At 43.9% G+C, this 25,594-nt stretch overlaps 2 protein-coding genes across 5 annotated transcripts in view; one reads left to right on the top strand and one right to left on the bottom strand.

Moving 5' to 3' along the window:
• The window catches only part of LOC307085415 (myosin IXb), a 29,109-nt gene extending 9,342 nt beyond the window's left edge, over nt 1-19,767 (bottom strand). For all 4 annotated transcript variants that reach the window (XR_013812372.1, XM_079750200.1, XM_079750201.1 and 1 more), the window contains exons 1-25: nt 19,474-19,767; nt 18,379-19,159; nt 14,579-14,673; nt 14,238-14,300; nt 12,429-12,528; nt 11,439-11,539; nt 10,787-10,910; nt 10,526-10,615; nt 10,286-10,402; nt 9,754-9,888; nt 9,236-9,357; nt 8,487-8,628; nt 7,580-7,769; nt 6,989-7,064; nt 6,649-6,741; nt 6,480-6,519; nt 6,170-6,292; nt 4,429-4,509; nt 4,193-4,303; nt 3,926-4,048; nt 3,338-3,487; nt 2,202-2,347; nt 1,706-1,783; nt 462-722; nt 155-239 (exon numbers count right to left, since the gene is read on the bottom strand). Coding sequence is in view for 3 of the 4 variants with exons in the window: in XM_079750200.1 (XP_079606326.1) it covers nt 155-239; nt 462-722; nt 1,706-1,783; nt 2,202-2,347; nt 3,338-3,487; nt 3,926-4,048; nt 4,193-4,303; nt 4,429-4,509; nt 6,170-6,292; nt 6,480-6,519; nt 6,649-6,741; nt 6,989-7,064; nt 7,580-7,769; nt 8,487-8,628; nt 9,236-9,357; nt 9,754-9,888; nt 10,286-10,402; nt 10,526-10,615; nt 10,787-10,910; nt 11,439-11,539; nt 12,429-12,528; nt 14,238-14,300; nt 14,579-14,673; nt 18,379-19,158 (3,426 nt within the window). In the remaining variant the exon portion in view is untranslated. The remainder of the gene's footprint in view (nt 1-154; nt 240-461; nt 723-1,705; nt 1,784-2,201; nt 2,348-3,337; nt 3,488-3,925; nt 4,049-4,192; nt 4,304-4,428; nt 4,510-6,169; nt 6,293-6,479; nt 6,520-6,648; nt 6,742-6,988; nt 7,065-7,579; nt 7,770-8,486; nt 8,629-9,235; nt 9,358-9,753; nt 9,889-10,285; nt 10,403-10,525; nt 10,616-10,786; nt 10,911-11,438; nt 11,540-12,428; nt 12,529-14,237; nt 14,301-14,578; nt 14,674-18,378; nt 19,160-19,473) is intronic.
• Nucleotides 19,768-20,288: 521 nt separating this feature from the next.
• LOC307086174 (uncharacterized protein) lies at nt 20,289-23,326 on the top strand. Its single transcript, XM_079751291.1, has 2 exons — nt 20,289-20,500; nt 21,886-23,326. Exons 1-2 carry the CDS (start codon nt 20,308-20,310, stop codon nt 22,923-22,925), a joined length of 1,233 nt encoding a protein of 410 aa, XP_079607417.1. The 5' UTR covers nt 20,289-20,307; the 3' UTR covers nt 22,926-23,326.
• Nucleotides 23,327-25,594: the final 2,268 nt, after the last annotated feature.

Genomic DNA, 25,594 nt, shown 5'->3' with positions numbered 1-25,594 from the left:
GGACTAAAAGGGACATAACCGACAAATCATTAAACTGTAAAATGGTCATGAACAAGTTTAATTGACATCCTCCATCCCTGGAAACATCATTAAACATGTGCGATGACTTGATGAAGTGGAGGGGTGTTAGTGTGAGGGTAAAGGATGAGGCTACCTCCTGGGAAGAAGGGGAGCTATCAGAGCCGGACGAGTGTTTGAGTATTGACAACTCATCCACAGACATCGACTTCCCCCTGGTCCTGGATGGCAGAATCAAAGCACAGTCACGTTTGGGATGAATCAGGAGGAGGAATACAGGAATGCTGAGCATGATAGAGATTTCACAAACATTGGCCAGATCTTAAAGCCAAAAACTTGAGTCTCATGCATTCCGATTCATAGCGATTGGCCAGCGGTCAAACAAACACAGGAGAAACACCACTTATTTGGACCACAATGTAATCTGACCAAAGTGGACCTACTGGTAAGCTACTTTGGCCTCGGGGGTCAGTCTCTCTGGGCTGGACTCATCCGTCTTGTCGCCCTCGCTCCGCCTCTCCTTCCACTCTTTGGCCTTCACCTGGATGCTGTCCATGTTGGTGTAGCGCTGCAGGGAGACGGAGGAGGGCGAGGGGTCCAAGGCGTAGGGCCCCTGCCGGGGGTCCAGGGGGACGGAGAAGGGTCTGGTGAGGGCTGGAGGGGACGCCCGGCCCCCCTCTCTCTCTGCGCCTCCGGTTCCGTCACTAGGAAGAAGCCGGGGGGATTAAAGAAGGCCCCGCCGATGATGCGGAGCAGGGGTCTCGATTTATTCCAAAGAGACTCACAATTAATTCAGATAGAGATCATTAAAGGTTGTATCAGCTGGCTGCCCGCTCCATAAGCGGGCCGTCAAAACGTCTCTGTAGGCAGCCTATGCCCCGAGATAGTACACAAAAACAAACGGTACTACAAACCACTCAAAACCAAAATAAATAGTATTCCAACCAATCACCGACAAGGGGGGGAGTGTGGTGGGGTTTTTGCGCTGCGTTCATGATAGTTTTTACCGGAGGCACGAAACATGGAATGGAGGGGCGGGCTGGCTCTGTTCGTTTGGGATCTCGCTTCAAATACCAACGGAGGAGACGTCACCCAACATCGCTGATACAACCTTTAAGGAGCAGATAGGGGTGCGGCATCCGGCTCAGGGATACCTCACGAGTAGGAAGTGAACATTGGAGATCCAACCAAGAAAAAATCGTGATATTTTTGATGATAGGCCGTACGAGAGATGTAAACAACCATTGTGAAAAGCACTTGCGATAGTTGTGTACACTACATTAACTCGTCAAATGCTCACGTGTCTACTTTTTTGTTTACCATTCTACAGTCCAACTCTATTATTAAACATGGTTTAGAAAGATGTAACTGGTGCACCACGGTCACTGCGTGAATCTCAGAGATTCTGCAAATCGTGGATGTGGACACCTGAAACATGTACGTCCTAGCACATGTCAAGCACGGATCTGTCGGTATCTGCTCCTACATGCTAACAGGCTGAGACGGTTGTGAGCGTGTAGGGCCTTTTATTTAGAGACGTTTAAATAAAATAATTGTGCGGCGGGGGGGGTGAGGGATTCCTCACAAACAGGAAGTGAACATTGGAGATCCAACCAAGAAAAAAATCGTGACATTTTTAAATCCCCATGTGTCTCCAGTGTGTACAGGGCCACGGTCTCAAGTTTACCCGTCTTCCAGTCGCTCGGGGCTCCTGCAGGGGCTGGTATCCACCACATCCTGCCTGCGCAGTGCTCTCCTCTCCAGACTGGTAAAAAGGACACATCCGCAGTTTGCAGTTAGGACCATTAATGGAACTCATCCGTGACTACACCCATGTTATTATCATTAACCGCACTAAACTGTAACATGCGTATCGGCGCCAATTTTTTTTTTATGTTCTATGGCTACTGCTGCAGTTATATCGTAAAATCCATCTTCTAAAGCTTATTTAATAATTATTAAATTAGCTTTAAAAATAATTAAATTAACTTTAATAATAATAATTAGATTAGCTAATAATAATAATAATAATAATAATAAATAATTAAATTAATAATAATTACTGGTTTAGTACAAACAGTGGAAAAACAGAGGTCAATTCTCACAGCAGAGGATTAACAACACCAAGTCTTGGTTCCTCCCAGTCCTCAGGGGTCGAGGTGGGAGCCCTCAGGGCGTCTTACCTCTGTCGTCCAGGACTGCTTTTGGAAATCTCTTCCCCGCATCCCTCATCCTGACTCTGGGACTTCTGTAGGGAAGTTCGCCATGCTGTTTGGATAATTGTAGCCGCCCGACTTTGGTTGTTTTCATAAAACTCACGCCAGCAGCGCTGGAAAACAGAAAGGCTCTGGGTCAACTCAAGCCTACTTGGTTCGACCCAGAGCCTAGGGTCTGGGTCGAACCAAGTGGTTTACTACTACTAACCGTTCACGGCCCGCCCGGATAGCCAGCAACCTGCTGTCTATAGAATGGACGGAGTACGACTATCTAACCATTGCCAGTGCTTTTTATATTCATGTTGGCAACTCCAGCGACAGCAGGACCAAACAACTCAGTTTTAGTACGCAGAGTTTAAAGATTGACTCAGCTTGTGGCCGGACCCACCCACTGCAAGGAGCTCACACTACTTATGTCCAAAGGTCTTAATATTTCTATGACAGTGGTCACTCAAATTATTCTGTTTAATTTTAGCAAAAACACAACTACTCTTCACTACTATTTATGGACACATTCTCTGGGTTGCCTGCGCTCACTTTGGCCTCGGTGAATGATCTTGTGGATAGTATCCACTCTAAAATAACTAAATATTATTGCTGCAATTGCACCCATGAAGGTTAACGCAATCTCAGGGGGAAAGAAATGGCCCATTCAGGAATTCCACTGCTGTTTAACTCTAAAAGCTGAACGCAGATGGAGAAAAACAAAATTCCCGGTACACAATGATATTTTACAAAGAAATACTTCTACAATTTGGAATTGAAAAAACTAAGACTATTTTTTCCGACCTTGACAAAAATGAAAACAACTTACAGGATTTCTTTACCACTTTCTGTTAAAAGGCTGACTAACCCTCTAATGTATGTAACTCCAAAACTTCTTCATCCAGAAGAATCATTAATAACTTATTGCATCATTAATAACACATTCATAATAATAAAAACTGCTACAGAACCAACATTAGTTCCGCCAATTTGTGTTTATTGGAACGCAAAGAAAATAGTATGGACGTAGGCCAATAAAGAGGCAACAATAAGCAATGTGAGTGCTCTTCAGAAGCCACTTTTCCACTGACTGAACGCGGCTCTCTCGGCCTGTATACCTGTATGAGCAGGGCTGCGTCTTTCTTGTTCAGGAAGTGCATCCTTATAAGGCAGCATCGGAACCAGCGCTGCAGCATGACGACCGAGCGCATCACTTCCTTGTTGAGGGTCTCTTGGAGTCGCTGTCTTTGGCTCTCCTTCAGAAACACCTGGTGGTAGAAAGGAAAACACGGGGCGGCGTTTAACCCTTCACCCGTCGCCGATATAAAGGGTCCCTTGATAACAGAAAAACACTACACATAATCCCCTGTTCAGAACATTAAGCTGCTGAAGGTAAGAACTGAGAGTTGTAGAGAGAGAGAAAAAAGCATAGCAAGATTTTGAAAAGGAACAACCCGTCCATTTTTGCTCCCTCCCTACGTTTCTCAATCAATCAGGGAGGAGATGCCCTGATTGGTCAGACCTGATCTTTGTGAGTGAGCTATAATCACAATAGTTTCATACAAAGGCAGTGGTGCCCTCACCCAGAGCTGATATTCTCACAGCACTTCACTGATGAATGGCTGAAGGATGGCTTCACAAAAGAAACCTTAATTACATTAAAGCCAAGCTATTAAGTCATATTAATCACAATAAATGATTGCTACCTTGGTTTTTCCCATTTGGTAGGTACTCTGGTCGACGCCCATCTTCTGGAAGAGGTTTGTGATATCTTCTGATGTTGCCGCTGCCCCCTTCGGCATCAATACCCAGAACTTCTTCACAAATTCCTTTGCAATTGAAAATGATAAGTGTAACAGTTGTTATCAAAGACCTTTTTGGTCATTTTTATTTATTTCAAAATACGTTATTTTCAATGTTTGCATTGTTAACGGTACTTAAAAGCGGGATGTAATGATATTTGTGAACCAAACCTCGAAGGTGTACTTGGCCCCAAAGCCTGCCTTCTGGATGCAGACCATCTCTAGCATGCCAGAGTACTTGATCTGGTGTAGCACCAGCGCCTCGTCGAAGTGCATCTCCCTCTGCAAGTAGCAAGTTGCACACGCACCATCACATTAGGACCAGTTCCCCAAGATGAACTACTCACTGACTCCACAAAACTCATTTGCAGATGGAGAGACCGAGAAACAAGTGAGGTCGGATTTACCTTTTCAGCATTGGACCGGATACAGCGGACGAAGAAGGGCTCGGCTTTCCCAATGGTATCCAATAGGTTGCAGAGCGACGCCTATCAATACAAGCACATGTCCGGTCAATGCTTTCAAATCTGCCTTTATTTATCGCCTTAATTGTAACATTTCTACAAGAAGATGCAAAATTAGTAAGTAGCAAGAAACATTTTATTGTTCAGAATTATTTTCAGAGAAATACTAATGGGCTACAATCGAATATAATACAGTAAGACAGCAAAATGAGTTTTTGTAAAAAAGGTTCCGATCCAACTGCTGTAATCTCCAACAGAAACACAATCACATTTAAGATACAGACACCATGCTCTGTTCATGCTACTTTAACTGCCTCTACAGGAACACAGCACACATTTGAAGGCGTAAAACACTATGTTTTCAGTAGCCAATAACTTCAATCACACAAAATAATTTATTAAGCAATCAAATTATATCAACCTCAGAAATTAGGGTTAAAATAGCCAGATGGTTTATTGACAAAATATCTAGATTAGAGGAATATCCATGAATGAGGATGAGATCAAGGTAAATTAAACTAATTTATATACATGTTGTATAAATTAGGCATGAGAGTTAAGCATATTCAAACTCAAAAGGGAGAACAGTTAAACATAATTTATGTTTGGCCTACAACTGGAATATGAATTACACCATCATACTTCTATTTAGTCAAAACTTTTAGCAGAACAATAGTATTGTTTTGACATATTTTAAATGAGGTCCTTACCCTAGCCTCCAATAGCTCCTAGGTCGTCGAGTATGTGATTTTGGGTTAGAGTGTTTGTTGTTGAGAGTCCTTACTGTTGTGTGTGATCAGCTACAGACATGGACATTACGGCCCCGCCCGGATTTCAGCTTGTTAAATGAGTAATTACGGCCACACCATATCAACTTATGTTCATAATCATTGTGGAAGGAAAGGTTTATTTAATTCTTTGACTGCATAAATGTTAATGTTTTACCTTAGTTGCTCAGAATATGAACTTTATATGGTAACCTGTACTTTTTTAATAGGGGACCTTGAATCTTCCATGAATCAAAACTTTGTTGGAAAGACATTTAGGCAGTGTCGTCTTCAAGTTTTGAGTTCTGCAGCTAGGGAGAACTCAATCAAAAAAACAACAAAATACATAATTCAATGTGGTTGTGAAGTAGCGTGGGAACATGAGAGTTGAGTCCCAATGGCTGATGATAATCAGACTAACGCGAGTCAAGCAGAAGGCATGTGCACCGATGGGTTAATGTATTTAAATTTCTTCTACTGAAATAGCTGCAAGTGACAAAACGTTGACTTGCTAACTTCCCATTAGACTTTATGAGCATGTTCCAACATTGTTGTAACTTTATACCGTTGTAACTTTGTACCGTTACCATACACATTACAGTGTCATTACAGTGAGAATTTGATTCTACTTGTGGTGGTAGCTGAAAGGGGGTTGGGGGGAAGCCAACACCAATCCAAACTGAATCCTTTTGATTAAGAGTGTGAATGAGAAGTTGTTAATGAGCTTTTGAGAAGAGCGAGAGTGATAATCAGCATGAAGCTTTCTATACACCATCATCAAAGGGACTTAGATCGATCGAATTAACAAGACGGACGATTTCCTAATGCTTTTGTTTTGTATTGACAATAAAACCCTTTGGACTGAGTTTAAATAGCTGGTCGGCTTCGATGGCTTGTTATAGTTGGACGGTACACACCTGAAACTGAGCGCTAATACTGGGGGGCTTCTTTCTCTGGTGGGGGTGGAGGACCAGCTGGGACGTGCGCCCGTTCACGGTGAGACCCACGATGTGTTTGAGGGAGTGGGAGTCCATGAGTTTCTATTGGAAAAAACACACACACACACAAAACACACAAGCTAACTTGAACCATCGCTCTGGTGGCCTAAAATCCCGGATAGGTGGCGGTTTAACGATAAGAAGAAGGGTGAACAGAGTGGAACTGAAAATAGATAATGCCATGGTCTGGAGCACCCTGAGCCGAGAAAGAATTGAGGAAAACACTGACCTTGGGAATAATCTGCTTCTGCCGACCACTTCGGTTTTTTCTACAGGAAAACAAAACAGAAACACACATTGTCCCAATGCTTATAACCGGCTCTCGGTGAACGTGTATGCCGGTGAAACAAGCACACACTAGAGGACATGCTGAAGTACGGCTGTGTTGTGGGCCTTACTTTCTCTGCTCGTAGTTGTCGAAGATGTCTTCAAACACTTCGAGGGGCTGCTCGTCGGAGTGGTCGAAGGAGAAGTCCAGGGTCATGTTGGGGCTGGCAATGAAGGTACAGCTTAATCATAAACGTATCTAACTTAGTTCATATTAATATATTTATGGTCATTGAATGTTTTCTAATCCCCCCCCATGCAAGCCAATGAGTACTTAGATTGTATTCGGCATAATGTTCGGGTTTTCTGGTGATCGTGTTTGGTACCAAAGGAACAAGTGAGAGGGAGGAGGCCAGTGTGTGGTACTTCTATCGTGTGCGGTGCTAGAGAAGACAGTCCTGTTGTTTCTACCTTGACAGCCTTTTGCACACTTGGCTGTTTGTCCTGATGTCTCGCAGGGACTTCTTAGTGGTGCGCCGGGGGCCATCTGCAAGGACGACAAATCACATCCCAAGTCACACACCCACACACACACCGACACCCAAACACTTAAATCTAGTAGCATTTATACCAAAGTATCATTGAACACTTGATTCTGATTGGTCAATAGCATTCCAAGGGTGTGCATTATTCTTCAATCACGACTCTCCTCAACATTTTAACCGTTTTTTATCAATGAAATCAAAATTCCTCATCGACAACCACCAACTAAAACAATTGACCGGCTGTTTCCTCGACAACACAAAAATAATATATTCTACAATAAAAAATGTTGGAGTATTATTCAGTAATATGACATGACTGATGATAATCAGCGCTGAAAATCATTTGCAGTCTATTCGTGTGTATATCCATTTTCCAGATCTCAAAATACTTGTTCATATATAAAGTGCAGTACGCAGCCGCGGCAGAAGCGCGGCCCTTACAACCCAAATCCTCCTGAAAACCTTCCAGCGGAGTCTCCCAGACACACTGGGGACCCGCGGGCCGTGGGGGGCCTACCGGTCTGGGCCCTCTGGCGGGCCAGGGCTCTGAAGGCGGCCGTGATGCGGATGGTGGCGCGGAGGACACCCCAGCGGAACAGCGCCGCCGGGCTGGAGCACACCAGCTGCCGCAGGAAGGCGCGCTCGCTGCCCCGCAGAAGCAGCACCACGTCGGGACGCATGTGGTCCGTGTTCTTCACCCGGAAGTCCTGTCGGAGGCACGGCGCAGGGAGCGGGGGTCAGTACCCCGGGCTTCAGGGCTGGATCCAAGGCTAGGTTGGATGTTAAATCAAGGCCCCGGTTGGATGCTAAGTCCAGGTTGGATGCTAAATCCAGGCTGAGGTTGGATGATTAATCCAGGCCCAGTTGGATGCTAAATCCAGCCCCAGGTTGAATGATAAATCAAGGCCCAGGTTGGATGTTAAATCAAGGCCCAGGTTGGAATAGAGGCCCAGGTTGGATGTTAAATCAAGGCCCAGGATGGATGTTAAATCAAGGCCCAGGTTGGATGTTAAATCAAGGCCCAGGTTGGATGGGTAATAGAGGCCCAGGTTGGATGTTAAATCAAGGCCCAGGTTGGATGTTAAATCCAGCCCCAGGTTGTATATCACGCGCCCCAGGAGTTCCAAGTAAAGTAGAACGCTCTTGTGCGGTAAAGAGTGTCTGGATAGTATGAAACTAACCCATGGGAAAGCACCACCTCCATATACAAGATGTAAGATTCTGATTGGCTGAAATTGGTTAGAGTTGGTTAGTTAGATAAACATAAACAAAGCTTAAAAGAGATGTCTCCAACATCACCGCCCACGATGTGGTTTGTGGTATCTTGTCTGAAATACCCCTGATGATATAAGCTCATATGAATAGAGACGGAATGCAATTTGAGATAGCAGTTTTTTTTGACAATGGATGATATTAGGAAGTACCTTGATCTGATATTTGACTCTGCCAGCAAAGTGCTGGATCACGAAGGCGGGCTCCATCACTGCGGTGCCCACAAAGAGAGGGTTGTCCTTGTGATGCTGCTTGAGTTTGTCCAACAGAGTACCATCTGTGGCCTGAGGGAGACTGGGAATACCAGAGGGAAGAGTAAAAGGTCAGAATGGAAGCTCCGACACAGGATATGTGCGTCTAACCCTTTTTATCACAACCACAGCGAAAGTGCATGTGCCCGTCTTGGAACACACTCAATGGGTCCCGGGGAATTATACTGGCTCAAGTGTGAAATGCCCTTTGATAGGGCGAGCGTTCACATGAATCCCTGAATCCGATAGTGGTATCGGATATTGGTTTGATGCCAGTTTGAAATCAGTATCAGAGAATCTTGCTAATACAGGGTAAATAACTAGTAACTTTTTGATAAGCGTTTTCTGCAGCGGATTCACCATTTAGGCTTCTGGAAGCAAAACAAGGTAAAGTTATCTCTGTAGTGTAAATTGAAATAAATTGAAATACACAGAATGAATAACAGGACTGTTAAATTGTATTAATACTAATGGTATAGGAGTCATGCAAATAGTGTAAATAGCAAATACAAAGTTTGGCTTAGTTTCTTTCAGTTAAAATATCTGACAAGATTTGCCTCCATCAATTTTCTTTTAAATCCAGTGAGATCCCCAACACATCACAAGAGCCAGACTGGGATGAACCCGGACCCATGCGTGAGGAGACCTACTTGCTCTCCTCATCCAACAGGTGAAAGAATCCCGTCGGTTTTTTGCTGAACATGTTGATGACGCCCTCGTTGTCACCGTAGGCTATGGTGGACCAGCTGATGCCCTCGGACAGGTACTCCTCCTGGAGGGCGCGCACACACGCACACACACACACACACACACACACACACACACACACACACACACACACACACACACACACAAAAACCTCCAATGTAATGGTAACGAATTTGGTGCAGACAAATATATTTTTTGTTTTTGTATCGATTTGTGTATTTCATTGAATTTTCTGCGATGTGAAGCTTCGATGAGCAGAAAATGTACGTCTCTTCACGTTTATGCATGCCATTTCATTGTGGTGATGTTGTAGAGGATGCAAACATATACAAAACACATCACACACACAAGGGCTGCCGTGGTACACGGGCAACAACACTAAGAGCTACAGACGATGCATTGGAGTAAAAAACAAAAGTTTTTTCCAGCACAGCTTTGCAGTGCTGGTGTATCCACTTGCCTGCTGACGGTTGAACACATACTGGCTGAAGTAATGGTGGAGCTTCTCGTTGGTGTAGTTGATGCAGAACTGCTCAAAGCTGTTGGTCTGGAAGTTCTCGAATCCAAAGATGTCGAGGATGCCGATAGACAGACACTGAAGAGAGTGGAGGAGCAATATATACCGTGTGTTATCACAAGCCCTATGTCAGGCTAAATAAAAGTTTACCATGTTGTTTTGCTTATTTGTGTGAGAATGTGTGTGTTTTTGACTAGACAAAAGGGTGAGAAGATGGAGATTTTCCAATAGACTTTAACCTGAAGACTGAGGACATTATTGATCCAGTGGGGTATTAATATTAACAATAAACCCCTAATCTCACTAGCTTTCCACCAGCTATTCCGTCAATGAACCCAATAAAAAAACATTCAAATGCAAAAATCTTAGTAACCACTTAAATGTTAACGAAAGCCCTAACTCTTAGAAGTCCTCGCGCCAGGGTTATTCACAGAGATGCACCGTGCGTCGACCGGGGTCAGAGGTCAGGACTCACAGACACAGACTCCTCCATGTCCCGCCGGTTGAGCAGCGTGTGGTTGATGTGCAGCACGATCCAGTCGAACAGAGCGCTGTACAGGGACTTTGCCATCGAGTCTCGCGCTGTGGTGGCCTACAGGCAAACACGTTGACGGCGTTAACCACTCCTTCAACACTCTCCCGTCTGTGGTTTCAATTCAGAGCGTTTCGAAGCTGCCCCACATATAGGCACATAGACGTGTTCATGTTTTCTAACCTCTTTTAGCATGTAGGGTAAAACCAGCGTGTCGTTGGACACCACGGCTCTCCTTTGGGTCAAGGCGTTCACCAGCAGCTCGTGTTTAACCTGTAAATAATTGTACAGGTTATTAATTTCCAGATAACTCAACATGGTTAGGTTATCTGGAAATTAATAACCTGTAGTAGTAGTTGCTCATAGTTGGATGCCATAGTTGGATAACATAGCAGGTGTATGGCACGTTTGTGTCAGAAGTATGCTAGGTGTTAGCTAGGTTACCTTGAGCAGGTCAGACAGCGTGGACAAGACATCGTCCGGACCCACTTTGATCACCTCTCCCTCCTCTGATGCAGTGTACGTCACATTACCAAGGTACAGGATGGCTGACAGGATGGAAAAGATCCTGCAACACGCACACGCACACACACAGGCACACGCACACACACACACAGGCATCATGTCATTTCACAGTATGGATACAGTTGCATAGCATTGCCAAGTTTCAGCATAGAAACCCAAGTTGAAACAGAGAATACCCATACATGTGTCCGCCCTGAGGCAGGGATTAGTCAGGTACTGACATATTTGTTGCAATGTCTCTAGAGTTGACATATAAGCCCTGACCTGTGACTGTCACCGAATTAGAGTGCAGACACCCTGGGCAATGTTTTTAGCATTGCCCAGGGTCATTTAGTCGAAATTGAAGGACAAACTTTTCAATGACATGTTTTCTTTACGCCGTTCCAGATGTGATCATACCCTCCTGTCTAAAAAAAGGAGTCTTTGTGAAAAGATAAGCTACTGCAGAACCACAACTATGAAGTCGAGATAGTCGTGGGAAATACGTAACGTTCCCATGAAACCTCCTTTGTCTGGCCCATGTTAGTTGGTATTTCTAAAAGTGTTTTTAAATAAATAAAGCCATTCGTACAGTTTTTTGGTGGACGCCAGGAAGCCAACCATCTCCATGGCCTGGTGGAGCCTCTTGTATTCGTGTTTGAGCTTCTCTTCGCCTTCTATACTGAGGTCTTCCTGTGGAGTCAAATATCAGCAGAATGCATCATGTAATTTTTGTCCTAAAAAGTGTGTACAGTAATAATGACCTTGTAACAATTCTCGCTATGATGCGGATGTACTTGATACAAAATAAACATATATCTTGGCATCTCTTCTCTTAATTCTCCTGAACAATTCTCGCTATGATGCGGATGTACTCAATACAAAATAAACATATCTTGGCATCTCTTCTCTTAATTAGCAATATATCAATGCTAGCAAAGTAGCATTCATATAATGTCCTGTATGTGTGCGGTGGATAGATTAGGCTAACTTCTGGAATGATTGGTTCTCCTGATAATCTCACAACCTGGATAATGTAAATATAGGTTCCTTGAGTCAGAATGTACAAATCATGCACTTTGTTTTCATCCTGCATTGCACAGAAGCACCTAGAATCACTTCCTCTACTTCTGAGAAAACTGAGGAAATGAAACTGGTATGGGGAAAGAACTGAACTACCAGGAAAACCCCCCGCACAGCTATGACACGTAAGTGACACAACAAATCAATGTCGGATCACTTCAAGTGTATCAGGGGGCATTAGGAGTTCCCCAGTTCCGTTCAAGACTTCCTGTAGTGAAACCCAAAGAGTAAATTAACCCTGACCTATGACGCGTTCCCAACGAGCGGTGCAGTGAGGTTAGGTGTCGCTCGGATACGGCTCAACTCTCCACCGCTAAGCGGTTCAACTTTTGGCGGTGGAAACGCGAACCGTGCCGCACCGAACTGCCCGCTAAGTTGAAACGCGCCAAAAGAGATGTATTGCTTATAGAATCGATTGGCTGCATTTACATCGGGGTCAGAAATCAGCCATCGACATCTTAAAGGAACATGCTAGAAGGCAAAGGCTCAGTTAAGGTACCTGCTGGAGGTAGTTGTATTCCTGTGGCTGCAACAGACTGAACTCTTTCCGCTCCTCTTTGGACGCTCCAATGAGCAGATAGTAGAACACATGGTAGTTCCTTATGATTCGAAGGCCACACACAGACAAGCAGGCAAATTAGCACATCTTTGCGTCACGGAAATACATGGGTAGACTCCCACCGTACAGTTATGTTTGCACTAATTTGCATTCTCATCCGCAGTGTAAGGTCAATGGGGCTGGATTACATTAGCCAGAACATAATACTCTAGGAAGCTCTACGAGACCTTATAGTCTCGTTGTAGATTAAAGGAACAAAACAGGATAAAACACTTTGACTTGTTATAAAACATCCAAGATCGATTTACCATTCCCCCAGAGATATATTTTTCAGATTTGTGTAGTATTGTACTTTATCAATATATTCAGAATTAGTCACTTGCCGTCATGTCAGTATAACGCGGCAGTGTGCTATATTTAACAACGTAACCAAGAATGACTTGTGCTACCCCTCTCTCATTATCAGGAGTCAAAATTCTGTAAATGTACATTTATAAATTGCATAAAAGAATAAAATGTATTATATATTGTATAATATGTATAACAGGCTTTATTATTGATTGTGAAAGTTATACATTTGGCAGTTTGCCAAAATAAGATGGCACACGGGCGATCTCGATCATGGGACTAGAGCTGGTGATCCAGCTGGACTGGCAATCCTAACGCAGTCGTGGAAAAATAAATCATAATTATAATATACAATTATATAAGCCTTGTTTATATAATTACTAGTCAATTGAAAAGGTATTTGTATACATTCTTAAAGGTCCCATGACATGCCACCAGGTGTGAAGTTGTTTAGCCGTTACAAGCCGTTTTGAAAATCTGCCTCTTCTGACATCACTAGAGGGCGTGTCCACCTAGATGTGGGACGGATGTCCACTTGTGATGTCATAAGGGGCAGATTTTCAAAACTGCTTGTAAGGCTAATCACTCACACCTGGTGGCACCTGGTGGCTTTAAAATAGTTGGCATTTGCACTACCACTGTAGCCACGAAGTCTGATACGGAGGCCATCAGACATTGCTTTCAGATTTGCCGGCATGTCCACCTCTCCCATAGTGTTTTGCAGTTTAACTTGTTTTCCCACGCACCTATAGCCAATCCTAGATTCTCCCCGATGGTCACTCCCTCACCTTTGTTTCCTTTGTATTTACTGCCCACATTCTGAAGGTTCTCAATGAGAATGATGTACACCGAATGTCTCATTGAATGTATGTTTAGTAGTTTTGCTTCCTGTATCTTCCCATTCGACACGCTAAATGGACGACTTCCTGTATCTTCCCATGATCATGCTTTAAATTTAAATTCAATACTTTGCTGTCCGAAGTGTCCTAAAAATATATTATTCTTCCGTCAGTGCCCCTTGCTTTGGGAGAAAAGGGAAGTCTGAGTTGATGGGGCTTCTGGCCAGCAAGAAACATGTGTGTCCTCTTATTCAATTACTGATTCTCACCATGGAAACATTGTAAACAGTTTAAACGAGTTAAGCAGCAGTGGCAAAGCAAAATACTGCACATTATTGTAAAATAGTACCTGGCGTCCTTAACAATTTCAAAGTGTTGAAGCCTGCATTATCCCTTAAGGCAACAGGAAGGTGACCCCAAACAATACAGGTCAGCGACCACGTATTTTTAACATTGAGATTCATTCGACATGCTAAATGGATGTGACGTGTGGCTAGGCCAACCCAAAGCCCATCCATCCGTCTATGTTGACGTGTACAATAAGTAATCTCTGGGCTCGTACCGCTCACTCGTGTCTCTGCACACCAGACGACTCTTCTCCAGCAGGTACTTCTCGATGATGGCCCTACCATGGCAACAAGGGGGGAGGAGGAGAATTAGGAATTGGTTATATGACGGATGCGACTAAGAATGACCTAACTAATGAACCAAATAAGGACACAAGAAATTTAAATAAAAGGATGACAAAAAAGCAACCACTTCAAAAGACGCTTTAAATATACTCTTCTTGGCTCCTATCCCCGTCAATTAAATGCTCGATACAGGGTAGTGACATCGGACGCCCAGAAGAGATCAGCATCACCATGGAGACAGTGAGGTAAATAAATAAAGGCCACGCCTCACCCTCGGATCACCCCACTCTCCAGGTAGTTGAGCTGGACGAATTTCCCGAAGCGGCTGGAGTTGTTGTTCTGTGCCGTCGTAGCATTCCCGAAAGCCTTAAAAAAAAATAGCATCAATAATGGGTAAATGTGAGCTTTAATATGTTCTCACACATCGCTAAACATAAATAGAGGGAGGGCACTTTCAATATCATCATCATTGAGAGGTTGATTATCCGAGTCCAACCTTTGCCATTAATGTCGTGTTTATTTCAGTGTCTTGCTTTGATACACATTCTTATCTCCAACACATTCTCCAGCTCTTAGGGGGAAGGCTTTTGAATGGCTCATACGTGTACGTTGAGAAGTTGCTTTCTCACTGTAGTAACAGCACATCTATCCCTTACATTTCCTGGCCTCCTTTACCATCAATAAAATAAAAGCAGAAAGAAGGCATCGAAAAGAGAGTTGTTTGAGAAACGGACTCGGAAAAGCCACAGAATGGTCAGATCGTATACGGTAGCATACTTTTTAACCAATGTGTTCAATTGGGTAATAGAAAACTGCTAAAGGATTGTGTCAATCATTCATTTCCTGTGACTCACTGACGAATATGTCACCTACTGGACACGGCAGACGTGGCTAATGATCAACCAACCATTTACTGTGACTCTTTCATTGTTTGGTCGCCCTCAAATTCTGAATACAGTATGTTTGCCCTTGAACATTGGGCCAGTATGTTTGCCCTTCAACATTGTTGTTAAATGTCAAGCATTCATCCATGTGTGTTTTGTTACATCCACTGTTACAGTGGAATGCCTGAGGTGCATTTCAGAAGAGCCGTGAGCCACTTCAGAAAATCTGCAATAAGCACCAAGCACCGAGCTTGTAAAAGTAGTTGTTAAAGTATCTCCTTTTTATCGGGTTGTACTTTTAAGCCCTCAGTGGCCTCAGCCCGATTGGGCGATAAACTGACTTTCAAAAAAACAAAACAATCCATTCCAGTAGAACCGCATTCACAAGGGAATATGTTAATGCAAGTGGTTGGGAAAGGAGGGAAAAGCAGATCTCAACAACAGTGTGGCCACCCTGCCAGGCACAGATGTCCCCATGCAGCCTCTTTACGAGTTGAAGGCAAATACTGAATGGGACATCATGGCTAAGGATTGACCTTGGATTTCATATCAGCTGCATCAACTCCTTCCAAAATCATTACCGTCTACAAAAAAAGGACAGAGACATTCTTTTTCAAAGAGGAGGAAGGAGGAGATCTGCTATGTAACATTAAGGACTCTTCTTGTCCTGACAGGAGAGGGCTGCTTCTACACAGGTGCAGGTTTCTGGAATGTTCCATCCCACAGCCCACCTCGGTAAACAGGGAACACAATATGTGGAATACGTCTTAGCAGTCTTTTTCCCGCAGAATGGCCTGGATCAAAGGGGTGTTTACACCGCCGTGCACAGGGAACCGAGGTGACGGGAAGGGCGAGGACAGTGAAAGAGAGACATTCGGTTTAGAGGAGAAAATGAAAAGTGAAAAAGTGTGTTTCGATGGAAGAAGTTAAGGCCTTAATGCACACAGCAGCAGGCACAAGAGACACAAGAGACACGAGTATGAAAGAGAGAGAGCTGGGGTTTTATAGATGCAGCGTTCCCAGATCACCTGGCTGGTCCTGTCGGGACATGTAGATGTTCCTTCTACCTGGTTTTCCCACAACGCCAACGCCCAAAACATTCCCCACACACTGAAGCACAAGACTCTGCATCAAAAACGTCACTAATGGACACGTTACCATAGTTTAACGCCCACCCCCCAACCCCAACCCCAATAAAAATTAAACTATTGTAAACTTGTGTGAGATGGGGTCAGGCTAGTTTTGAACTCTTGTTCTGGTTTCGTCATGCCACACATATTGTTATAATATAACAACAATCCCGCCACTAAAAGCACATCAAATATCAGATAATAACAAACACGCACAGTTGTCCCACACATACAATCAAATGTAGTGCGCCTACATCACAAAGGAGAAGACTGAGCCCTTGTTATAATAGCACGCTTGTGGAATAGATTATTTGAAAAGTATTCTTCAAATATGAAGGTCACGTATTAAAGCCAAGTTAGAAACCAGCATGAGCTACCCCCAGAGAAGGAACTGTTTATTCTTAGTGACAACCGTTTCTTCTTTCTCTTGCTAGACCTGCCCTATCCTTATCACAGAGCTGGCTGGGTATTATCCTTGGCCAGCCACCTTTACCCCCACAGTTGTTTTTTTAGTGGGACATCTGAGTCATTATCATCAGCAAAACTATGTCCTCTTCATTCCTCTGAACCAATGACGATAAGCCCCCCCCTTCGCCATGCAAAACAAGGAACAATATGGATACCTAGGAAAATGATCCATTCGTTATTTCCTAGAAACCTGTTGGGCCTGTTCAGATACAAAATCTAAAGCAGAGCCTCTGTACATGGAGGGATGGGTGTGTGTGACGGGAAAACAAAGTGGGTCAAACTTCATTGTATGTAAGTTTAGCCACTCATAGCGCCGCCATGCTGTTCAGGTTTAAGAAAAAGGCTAAATAATTACCATTGGTGTTTGAACTACTACCGATATGGTAAGGTATTTCATTGAGACCACGAGTGAAGCCTGAGCATGAAACTTGTGTGAGATGGAAGTGTTTGGAAGTGTTTATCAACACTACTGTTTTGCATGGAGAATGGAATGCTAAAAAGAAATACATTATTTACTGAGATATTAAATAGCCTGGTATTTCCAAATACCAGAGAACAGAAACAGAACCACAGGCTCTACTGTCACGTCAATATGTGGAACTGAAACATGGCCCTAACCTGGAAACAAAAGTCAAGTTCAGTACGATGTATCTTGGTCCTTTTAGTTTCATCCTTGTCATAAATATTTGGCCTGTTGTGCCCTTTGAAACTGTAATGGTGATTAAGGGCTATACAAATAAAATTGAATTGAATTGAATCCTTAGGAGCCTATGATATAAATCCAATCAAAAACTGGAATCCTTTGAAGCACAGTTTCACGTGAAAGAATGTAAAGCTAAAAAGGTTCCTGCCTGTTCTACGTCTGTGTTGAGTTACATTGTATGGCCCGGTGCCTTCTGAGATCACACATGTGTTGTCCATCTGTCATCCTGTGTGCAACCTCTGTCCTGAACACACATTTGTTCCCGCATCGAGCATCAACAACGACAAAGCTACTCAGAAATGCATGCGAGCGGATATACAGTATGTTCAAAAAGACTTAACAAGCCTTAGACATACCTTAAGACCACAATGAGGTACAACAAGATCACCAGGTCTAAAAGAGGTTATGAGAGCGTCTCTAGTAAGTAGACATGGCTTCCCAAATAACTAGCAGTTACTATCTGTATTTCATGTAAATCAAATGATGGCTACAGGCATCCATTGCAGAAAAGGGAGTTAACAATCATTTATAGAAAATCCACAACTTTAAATCCACTCCCTACTGACAAAATATATGACCAGGGCTAACCATGTAATAACATGATCATTTGGTTAGAAGGTAATCTAACCATTGATGTCACTTGTTCATCAGATCATTGATGTTACAAGAGATACATTTACATTAGGGCTATAAATGGAATCAGTTTGAGCTGTCTGATGTTTTAACACCAGGGAGGGGGGGATGTATTCAACGCCCGTCCACTAGACACAAATCGTCTGACCTTCGTCTGTCTGCTGTCCTCCACTCGGTCAGATCTCCACGAGGCCGGTGTCACTAGACACAGTCAACACTGACAGGGGGGGGGGGGGGGGGGGGGGGAACGTACCTCCAGCACAGGCCCGGCGCCCAGCAGCGTACGCACCACCCCACTGGCGTAGCGCTTCTGGCTTAGCGCCGTCAGGCAGTGGACCAGGTAGCTGCTGCTCTCCGTCTTGCCCGAGCCGCTCTCCCCGGAGATGACGATGCACTGGTCCAGCCGCCGGTTCAGCATGGCGTGGTAGGCCACGTTGGCCACGGCGAAGATGTGCGGGCTCAGCTTGCCCAGCGGCTGGTTCTCGTACATCATGACGTACTTGGGGTTGTAGTAGCAGGGCAGGAACTTGAAGGGGTTGACGGCCACCAGGATGCTGCTGGCGTAGGTGTAGATCTTCTTCTTGTAGAAGCGCTTGCGCAGGGTCTGCAGCAGGGCGTCCTCGCTCAGATCCGGGAGCCGGCACAGGTCATCGTAGTCCTCCACCAGCTCCTCCAGCCAGGCCTCCCCCTCTTGGAGCAGAGGCTGCAGGATGAAGTAGTAGCCTTGGCTCTTTGGGTGCCATCTGTGGGTCTCCGGGGGCCACAGAAGGTACCTGTTCATGGGGTGTTCTCCATCCTCGAGGAGCGTCTCTTCCCCGTCGCGCTCCTTCTGCTCCAGAAGGCTGTAAGAGCGTTGCGTGTCAAGGCCCAGGGTGGCCACTGCGAGTTGTTTGACCACGGCAGTGGTATGGGCGGCGGTGATCTGCAGGGTTAGGCATTGCGCGGTGACTTGTTTCAGCCTAGGGTAGATCTGGATGATGTGGGACGGATAGTCACCGGGACCGCTCGTCTGCACGCCCTGCAAACTGCTCATCCTGAAGAGGGAAATAAAAACGAATACAGCGAAACGCTTTGGCATAGACTCATATTTTTGGAAACTGCTTTGTCTTCTGGAAAATCTCGATACAGAAACGTGTCTGAGTGTGAAATCAACGTGCAACGTGACATTAGAAGAGTATAGGTGTGGTAACCAACTCGAAATGCATGCGAGTAAACGCAGACGGTAACGACTCCACGAATGAACGATTTAAACGTGTCAAAATGAAACGCATGAAAAAAAATAAAACGACGTCAAATGCTTTGTTTTTTAAACATGCCAAAAATGAGAACAGAAGAAAAAAATCCTTACTTTCGAGAGAAGAGTGTTCATTTCATTTTTGAGTTAAAACATTCCTGACAGAAACAGGAATCACCGCACCTCTGGCGCTGTCGCTTGCACACCTTGAATGGAAAAAAATAATAGAAAGACACCTGCGCTGGCTGAAAAACCTGGCTAAACAAACAATGTCCTTAATCCAAATGTCCACTAAGGGAAACTACATGTATAAGGTTCCAGTCGAAGCGTACAACTATGAATTAAAGTAAAATCCGTTCGGAGCGCAAAAAAGTTACTTCCTAGATTTAAAAACGCACTCGTCGTCAGACCGCTGGGGACCGACAAGTCAGCAAGAATAGCTGAAAAACAACTTCCGGGCCATTTAATTAGCATAGAAAGTAAATAGGGACTTTGCTAAAGAGTAAAAACAACAAAAAACAACGCTGTTTCATTCTGCCTCAAGTAGGCAATAATAAAACAACTGTCTCTTTCACAACAGGACTATAGCCTGTAAAGACATGCTATTTCCACAGGTTAATAACAAGGGTCATTACACTATCGATGCATATGACTCGTTTATTTAACTGATATAATATTGTATTGGTACATAAACCTTAAAATAAACCAATTTTAATCAAGTAGTCTGCCATATTTAATTATTATCGACATCTAGTTATGGTCTGAAGACAGAAGTCTTATAAAAATATATGATTTAACATGAATTGATAGCCTCCATCACCTTTTCAACATCACAATGCCTGAACTGTATTTGCCTTGGAGCAGGGAAGGCATGAAGCGGCTTTTAATTTGAAGGTATGACCGGAAGTACCATGGGCAGGCGAGGAAGCAGGACAGAGAATATTTACGATGTCTAAACTACATGAAATGAGAGCTCTGGTAAACCAGATGCTTACTACAGCTATTGAAACATTATTCGTGGAATTTCAGAAAACGATAACTGAATATGACAATGAAATCTTTCGTTTAAAAGAAGAAAACGATCGCAAAGGCAAGCTGCTGGACAGAGTTTTGGACCCAGTGGTGTATTTACACAAAGCTGGTGCGTACATTCCCAAAGACATGTTCTTCTGTCACCTGTTTCGATTTATATGCGTGTTTAGCACAGTCAGGATTCTTTATTTATGTTGTAAACATACGAGTCATTTCGGACGTGCCTAAATCGTCCCTACAACGGACGTCCGTGCGGCTCTGTGAACCCCCTGGCCAAGCCGACCACTGCATAACCAAGGAATAACACATCATGGCGATCGTTTACGTTCTCAGGGAAATATTTAATCAATGTAACAATCTAACCACTGTTATGATGTATTTAGTTACTGTATAAGCTATTTCTCAGCCCTTGGTTTCATATTAGGGGATGTTATTCCATTGCAAGTTGTAGATTTTGAGCGACATCTATTGGCCGTGTGTATACCTGTTATATTATGTAGCTGTAAACCAACTGTAACTTCGATTAAGTAATAAATAATAATTGTAGCATCAGTTTTAGTCTAGAAACTTAGTCTTTTTTCTTTTGAGTTATTATCTTCATACATCCAAGTGCCATGAAAATTGTATAGGATTATACAATTTTCCCGATACTTCGTTATAAATGCATCGGATCCATAGGATCATTGCTGTCCCAATTGCAGTGGTATAGATACGAATCCTAGAAAGTGTTACTTATGGTTTGATAGACTGATTAACCAAACATAAACACCTAACATAACCATATCAAATCATGCGTTTACTGAATTATCCTACTTCCAAATACTTCGATATAACAATCTCTAGAACAATACCAACATATATCTACTTAGTATATGCAAAACGGGAACATCCTAAGATGGCGCAACTTAATTGGTTCGCTATCTCGGGCAATAAACTTCCGCGGATAATTGTTAAATAGCCATCTCTAACGTTATACTAACCATAACCACCCGTCCGTCCAGAGGCAGCTGAATACTTTTGCTCAGGTGCAAATGTTTACGCCTAATTATGTCACCCCCACGTGGTCACTAGAGGAAGCAAGTAATTACATGTTGGTTGAGGGGTGTAAAACATCACAAGTTTCAAAGAAGTTTGCCTTAGAGTATATATACAGTGTATACTCTTACACAGTTAATCCAAATACACCGGAGTATTCACCAAGTCTCCCCTTTGTTTGTGCAATGTATGTGTGTGTGTATATATATATATATATATATATATATATATATATATATATATATATATATATATAATTTTTTTTAAGAAACATTTTGATCTATACAACTTGTCTTGGGTACTCCTTCCCTCACCCTATTATTAGACCTAATTCGATAACCAAAATGAATAGAAGTTGGATGAAACATGATTGTAAAGAAAAAGACAATTGTATGGCTCCTTAATGTGGTTAAATATTGAAGGGTCATTTGGGTTATTTTGTTTCATCCTTCCTTCCAGGCTGCGAGGAGTCCTTTTCAGGAGATGAGGCAGTGGTTTTCCCAGCGCAGCAACAGGAGCTGAACCTCAGTGGACCAAACCAGGTGGGGCCTGATTCCCTGCCCCCTAAAGACGAACCGGAGGAAGTCACCCCAAGGCACGTGGGGGCCGACTTCCAAAGCACCAAAGAAGAGCTCAAACAATTAATCCAAAGCCCGAAAGAAATCAACCTTAGTTTCATTAAGGAAGAACCGCAGGATGGCTTCAGCGGACCGGAAGACATCCAAAGAAATCCCGCGGAGGAAATCGAGGAAGCCGACCGCTTGTTTTGGAGTTTACTCTCCGAGAATAACCCGGAGCGGCGCTCGTCGCCTTACAGGAGCCAGTCGGAGAGGCGATGGACGGAGCCTCCACCAGCCTGCACCTCGGCAGTACAGCAGCATCAGCAGCATGGGGCCCCGAACCCTTACCGGCCAGGTCAGGGGCCACAACCGGCCTCCGCACGGCGACACATTTGTCCGGTGTGCAACAAAGGCCACGCCCGCAACTCCAAGCTCATCATCCACATGAGGGTGCACACGGGGGAGAAGCCCTTCGCCTGCCCCCTGTGCGGCAACCGCTTCACCCAGAGCGGCGCGCTGAAGGCCCACATGAAGGGCCACACGGGCGAGAGGCCCCACAGCTGCACCGTCTGCGGCAAGAGCTTCGTCAACAAGTGCAACCTCACCAAACACGTGCAGGTGCACAGCGCGTACAAGCCCTACGGCTGCACCGTGTGCGGGAAGAGGTTTAACTTCAAGCAGGCGCTGAAGGTCCACAAGTGCCCGCAGGCGAGCGGCCAGCAGGTCACCTGCGGCACCTGCGGCCGGGGCTTCTCTCGCAAGGCCACTCTGGCGGTGCACATGAGGCACCACTGCCCCGGGGCGATGGCGATGGACGACGGACACTACGCCGGGGCGCTGGACGGACACTATGCAGCCGCCGGAGACGGGTCGGGATCGACCGACGACGCCGCCACCGCCGCCCGCTGGGCGATGTCGTGCCAGAGAATGAGTTATTAGTGAGGCAGTGGTGGATGAAGAACAACAGGCATTTTGTTTGGGTCAAGCTTTTCCTCTGGGTTTTTGTTACATATATTTATTGACACATTTTATTTCGTTACATTTATTAATATTTACATTCATATGAATAGCTTTTTCATGTTTGGACGATAGTTATACGATAAAATGTACCGTATATAGTAAATGTTCCCTTGTTAACCTTTGAGTTGAGTTTTGGAGCCACCAGGTGGCCCTCAAGAGTGAGTATGTGTCCTCTTCCCAAACTGGATTAGGCTTCTCTGCACTAAACTCTGCACAAGATCAATGGAAAGTGAGTTGTTGTTTTTTTTCAACGCCATCTGCTGCAGGAAGCTGAATTCAGTATTTCCTTACCTAGGCCATTAATTTGAGAAAGATGGTTGCAATTTTATATCCAAAGTGCATGTGCTTTGGTAAGCAGGATATGATATCATTGAGGGCCCCCAAGCTAATCGAAACAGCATTTGCAGAGTCATGTATTCTGAAATGTAATTAGTTTAAACTATAAGCCAGACAGGTTTGCTTACTGTATTGAATGCTGTTTACATTTCCCTATCTGTAATGATGAGCAATAAGGAAGCAAAGCTAAACCAAGTTTGCTTTGCAGAGACCAGTTATTAATTCAATATTGGAATACATGACAGTGTTCTATTTCTTTAATACTATCCCCTGATTCTTCGACAATTGGAGATGATATAATAATTGAGATTGTATTATTAATAATGATAAATGCACTCATATGCTATTCTTAAATTAATTATATTGCCAGAAATCAGAGACCACAGGCCCTATGTTTAAATACATGTAATAAGGGGATTTAACTAGAAGGTGTTATATTCTGAATACGTGGATGTAAACTGTTTCCCTAATCTTAATCAGATTCTGGTTTACAGGTGGTTCACACTTGTAATAAACAATAAATGTGCAGGGATTTTAATCTCAAATTTAGCTATAGCTATATGAGAGAGGACCCATTTGGGAAAAAGAAAGAGGCAGACAGATTGACATACTAAACCACAGGACAAATAACAAATACTCAGAGACCACACCATCCCATTTGCATTGCATCCGGAGTCAAACAAATAATATATTAAGCAGTGTGGTTGTAAAGCATTGTGGTTTATGACAGTTCAATCAGAGCTTTTAACTTTGAACTTTTTACCATTTTAAATGACGTCTTTGGTGATGATGTTATAAACAACGGCATTGGTCCAGTAATTGGGTCTCACTGCTGTTCCTGCTGGACTGAGCCAGTTTCATGTTCACACTGATTCCAGTACAGTAGGCACAGGAGTACATAAACCCTAACCCACATGAACAGTTCCTTTGGCAAATACAAAATACACATATAATAAATGATTTTGAATATTGATAAATAAATCATCACCCCTTTACAACTTAATTCATTGAACTTATAATGGTTAATGTATCGATAACATTTTAATTCATGGTGGGCACAGTGATCACACATTTGTTGCCTGCGGATACATGTCTGGACGTGCAAGAAGAAAAAAAAGACATTCCTATACATTCAGCAGGTGGTCTGCCCCTTCATGCACCTTCTCCTCTTCCTCGTCTTCTATTTCTTACTCTTACTCTTCTACCTAGAAGGGTGGGGTCAGAGGAGTAATGTGCCGGAACGCCGGAACTCTTTCTTTTCATGTCAGACACAGAACTTAGCCACTGTGAACAAAAGGGTTTGCCTCGGTGCTCACTAATGAGCTAAGCTCTGCGTCTTCACAAGACTCTCCTCGACAGGGCTGGACTGGAAGAGTAGTCACGACGATCGTCACAGAGAGGTGGGAGGTGAGACCTATGTAGGCTACAATAGCGTTAATATGACAATGATTAAGGCTCTACATCGAACACAGTGCCACTTTGATGCATTTCAAAGTAATTGTGCAGGAACTATTTGAGGATACATTTTCATTTTTCATCCATGGGGTCTCGTAGCTTCCAAAGAGCTCCTTATAAAAGGACTCCTCACTATTGAACATCTGCACTAGTTAACGCTCAAACATGTTTGAATAGGGGGTTGGGGTAGGGTACAAACCTGAATATGACGCTATCAGCTTTCTTTTTTAGATTACGACACTACGCCCCCCATCCACCCACCCGTTTGTATTCAGCTTCTCAAGCCTCGGGACAAGCAAGGGCTCGGCTTTCAGAGTATAAACTGTTGGCGTGACATCAGTGTATCCGTGTATCCATCAATGTACATCGTGAGACACTTCGGTCTCACGATCTGTCGCTTCCAATGCACCCCCTCCATCCATCTAGCCACGTCGATGAGGGCCAAGATGACGTTTACGTTTATAACGACCAACAGCACGCGATGAGAACACGGGCACATTCCCACGCTTACACATGCGTTGTGTCTCCTCACTTTGATGTTTACCATCCAAGGCAACCACATTGTCATCAATTCTTCTCCATTCGTTGTCTGGACTTGGTTCAAAGCATAACGTGGAACAACAGAAAACACACAAACACACACGCATGAAACTTTTTCAGAATGAGTGGAATTAAAGTTGGCGCACACGTCTCAGGCTCTGGATTGTTTTTCAAAGCTATCGGTGTTCAAGTTACCTGAGCCCAGATGTCATTATGTCATTTTCACCTGCCTTTTCAGGAGAAGAAACGGCAGCTGC

Source organism: Pollachius pollachius (genome assembly GCF_949987615.1).
Source record: "Pollachius pollachius genome assembly, chromosome: 14".
In the NCBI taxonomy this organism is placed as follows: Eukaryota; Metazoa; Chordata; class Actinopteri; order Gadiformes; family Gadidae; genus Pollachius; species Pollachius pollachius.
This window is presented reverse-complemented; position numbering and strand designations above follow the sequence as displayed.

Coding starts and splice junctions, on each gene's coding strand:
- LOC307086174 (XM_079751291.1), top strand. CDS start 20,308: ATGTCTAAACTACATGAAATGAGAGCTCTGGTAAACCAGATGCTTACT. Junction 20,501..21,885: donor GGTGTATTTACACAAAGCTG/GTGCGTACATTC, acceptor CCTTCCTTCCAG/GCTGCGAGGAGTCCTTTTCA.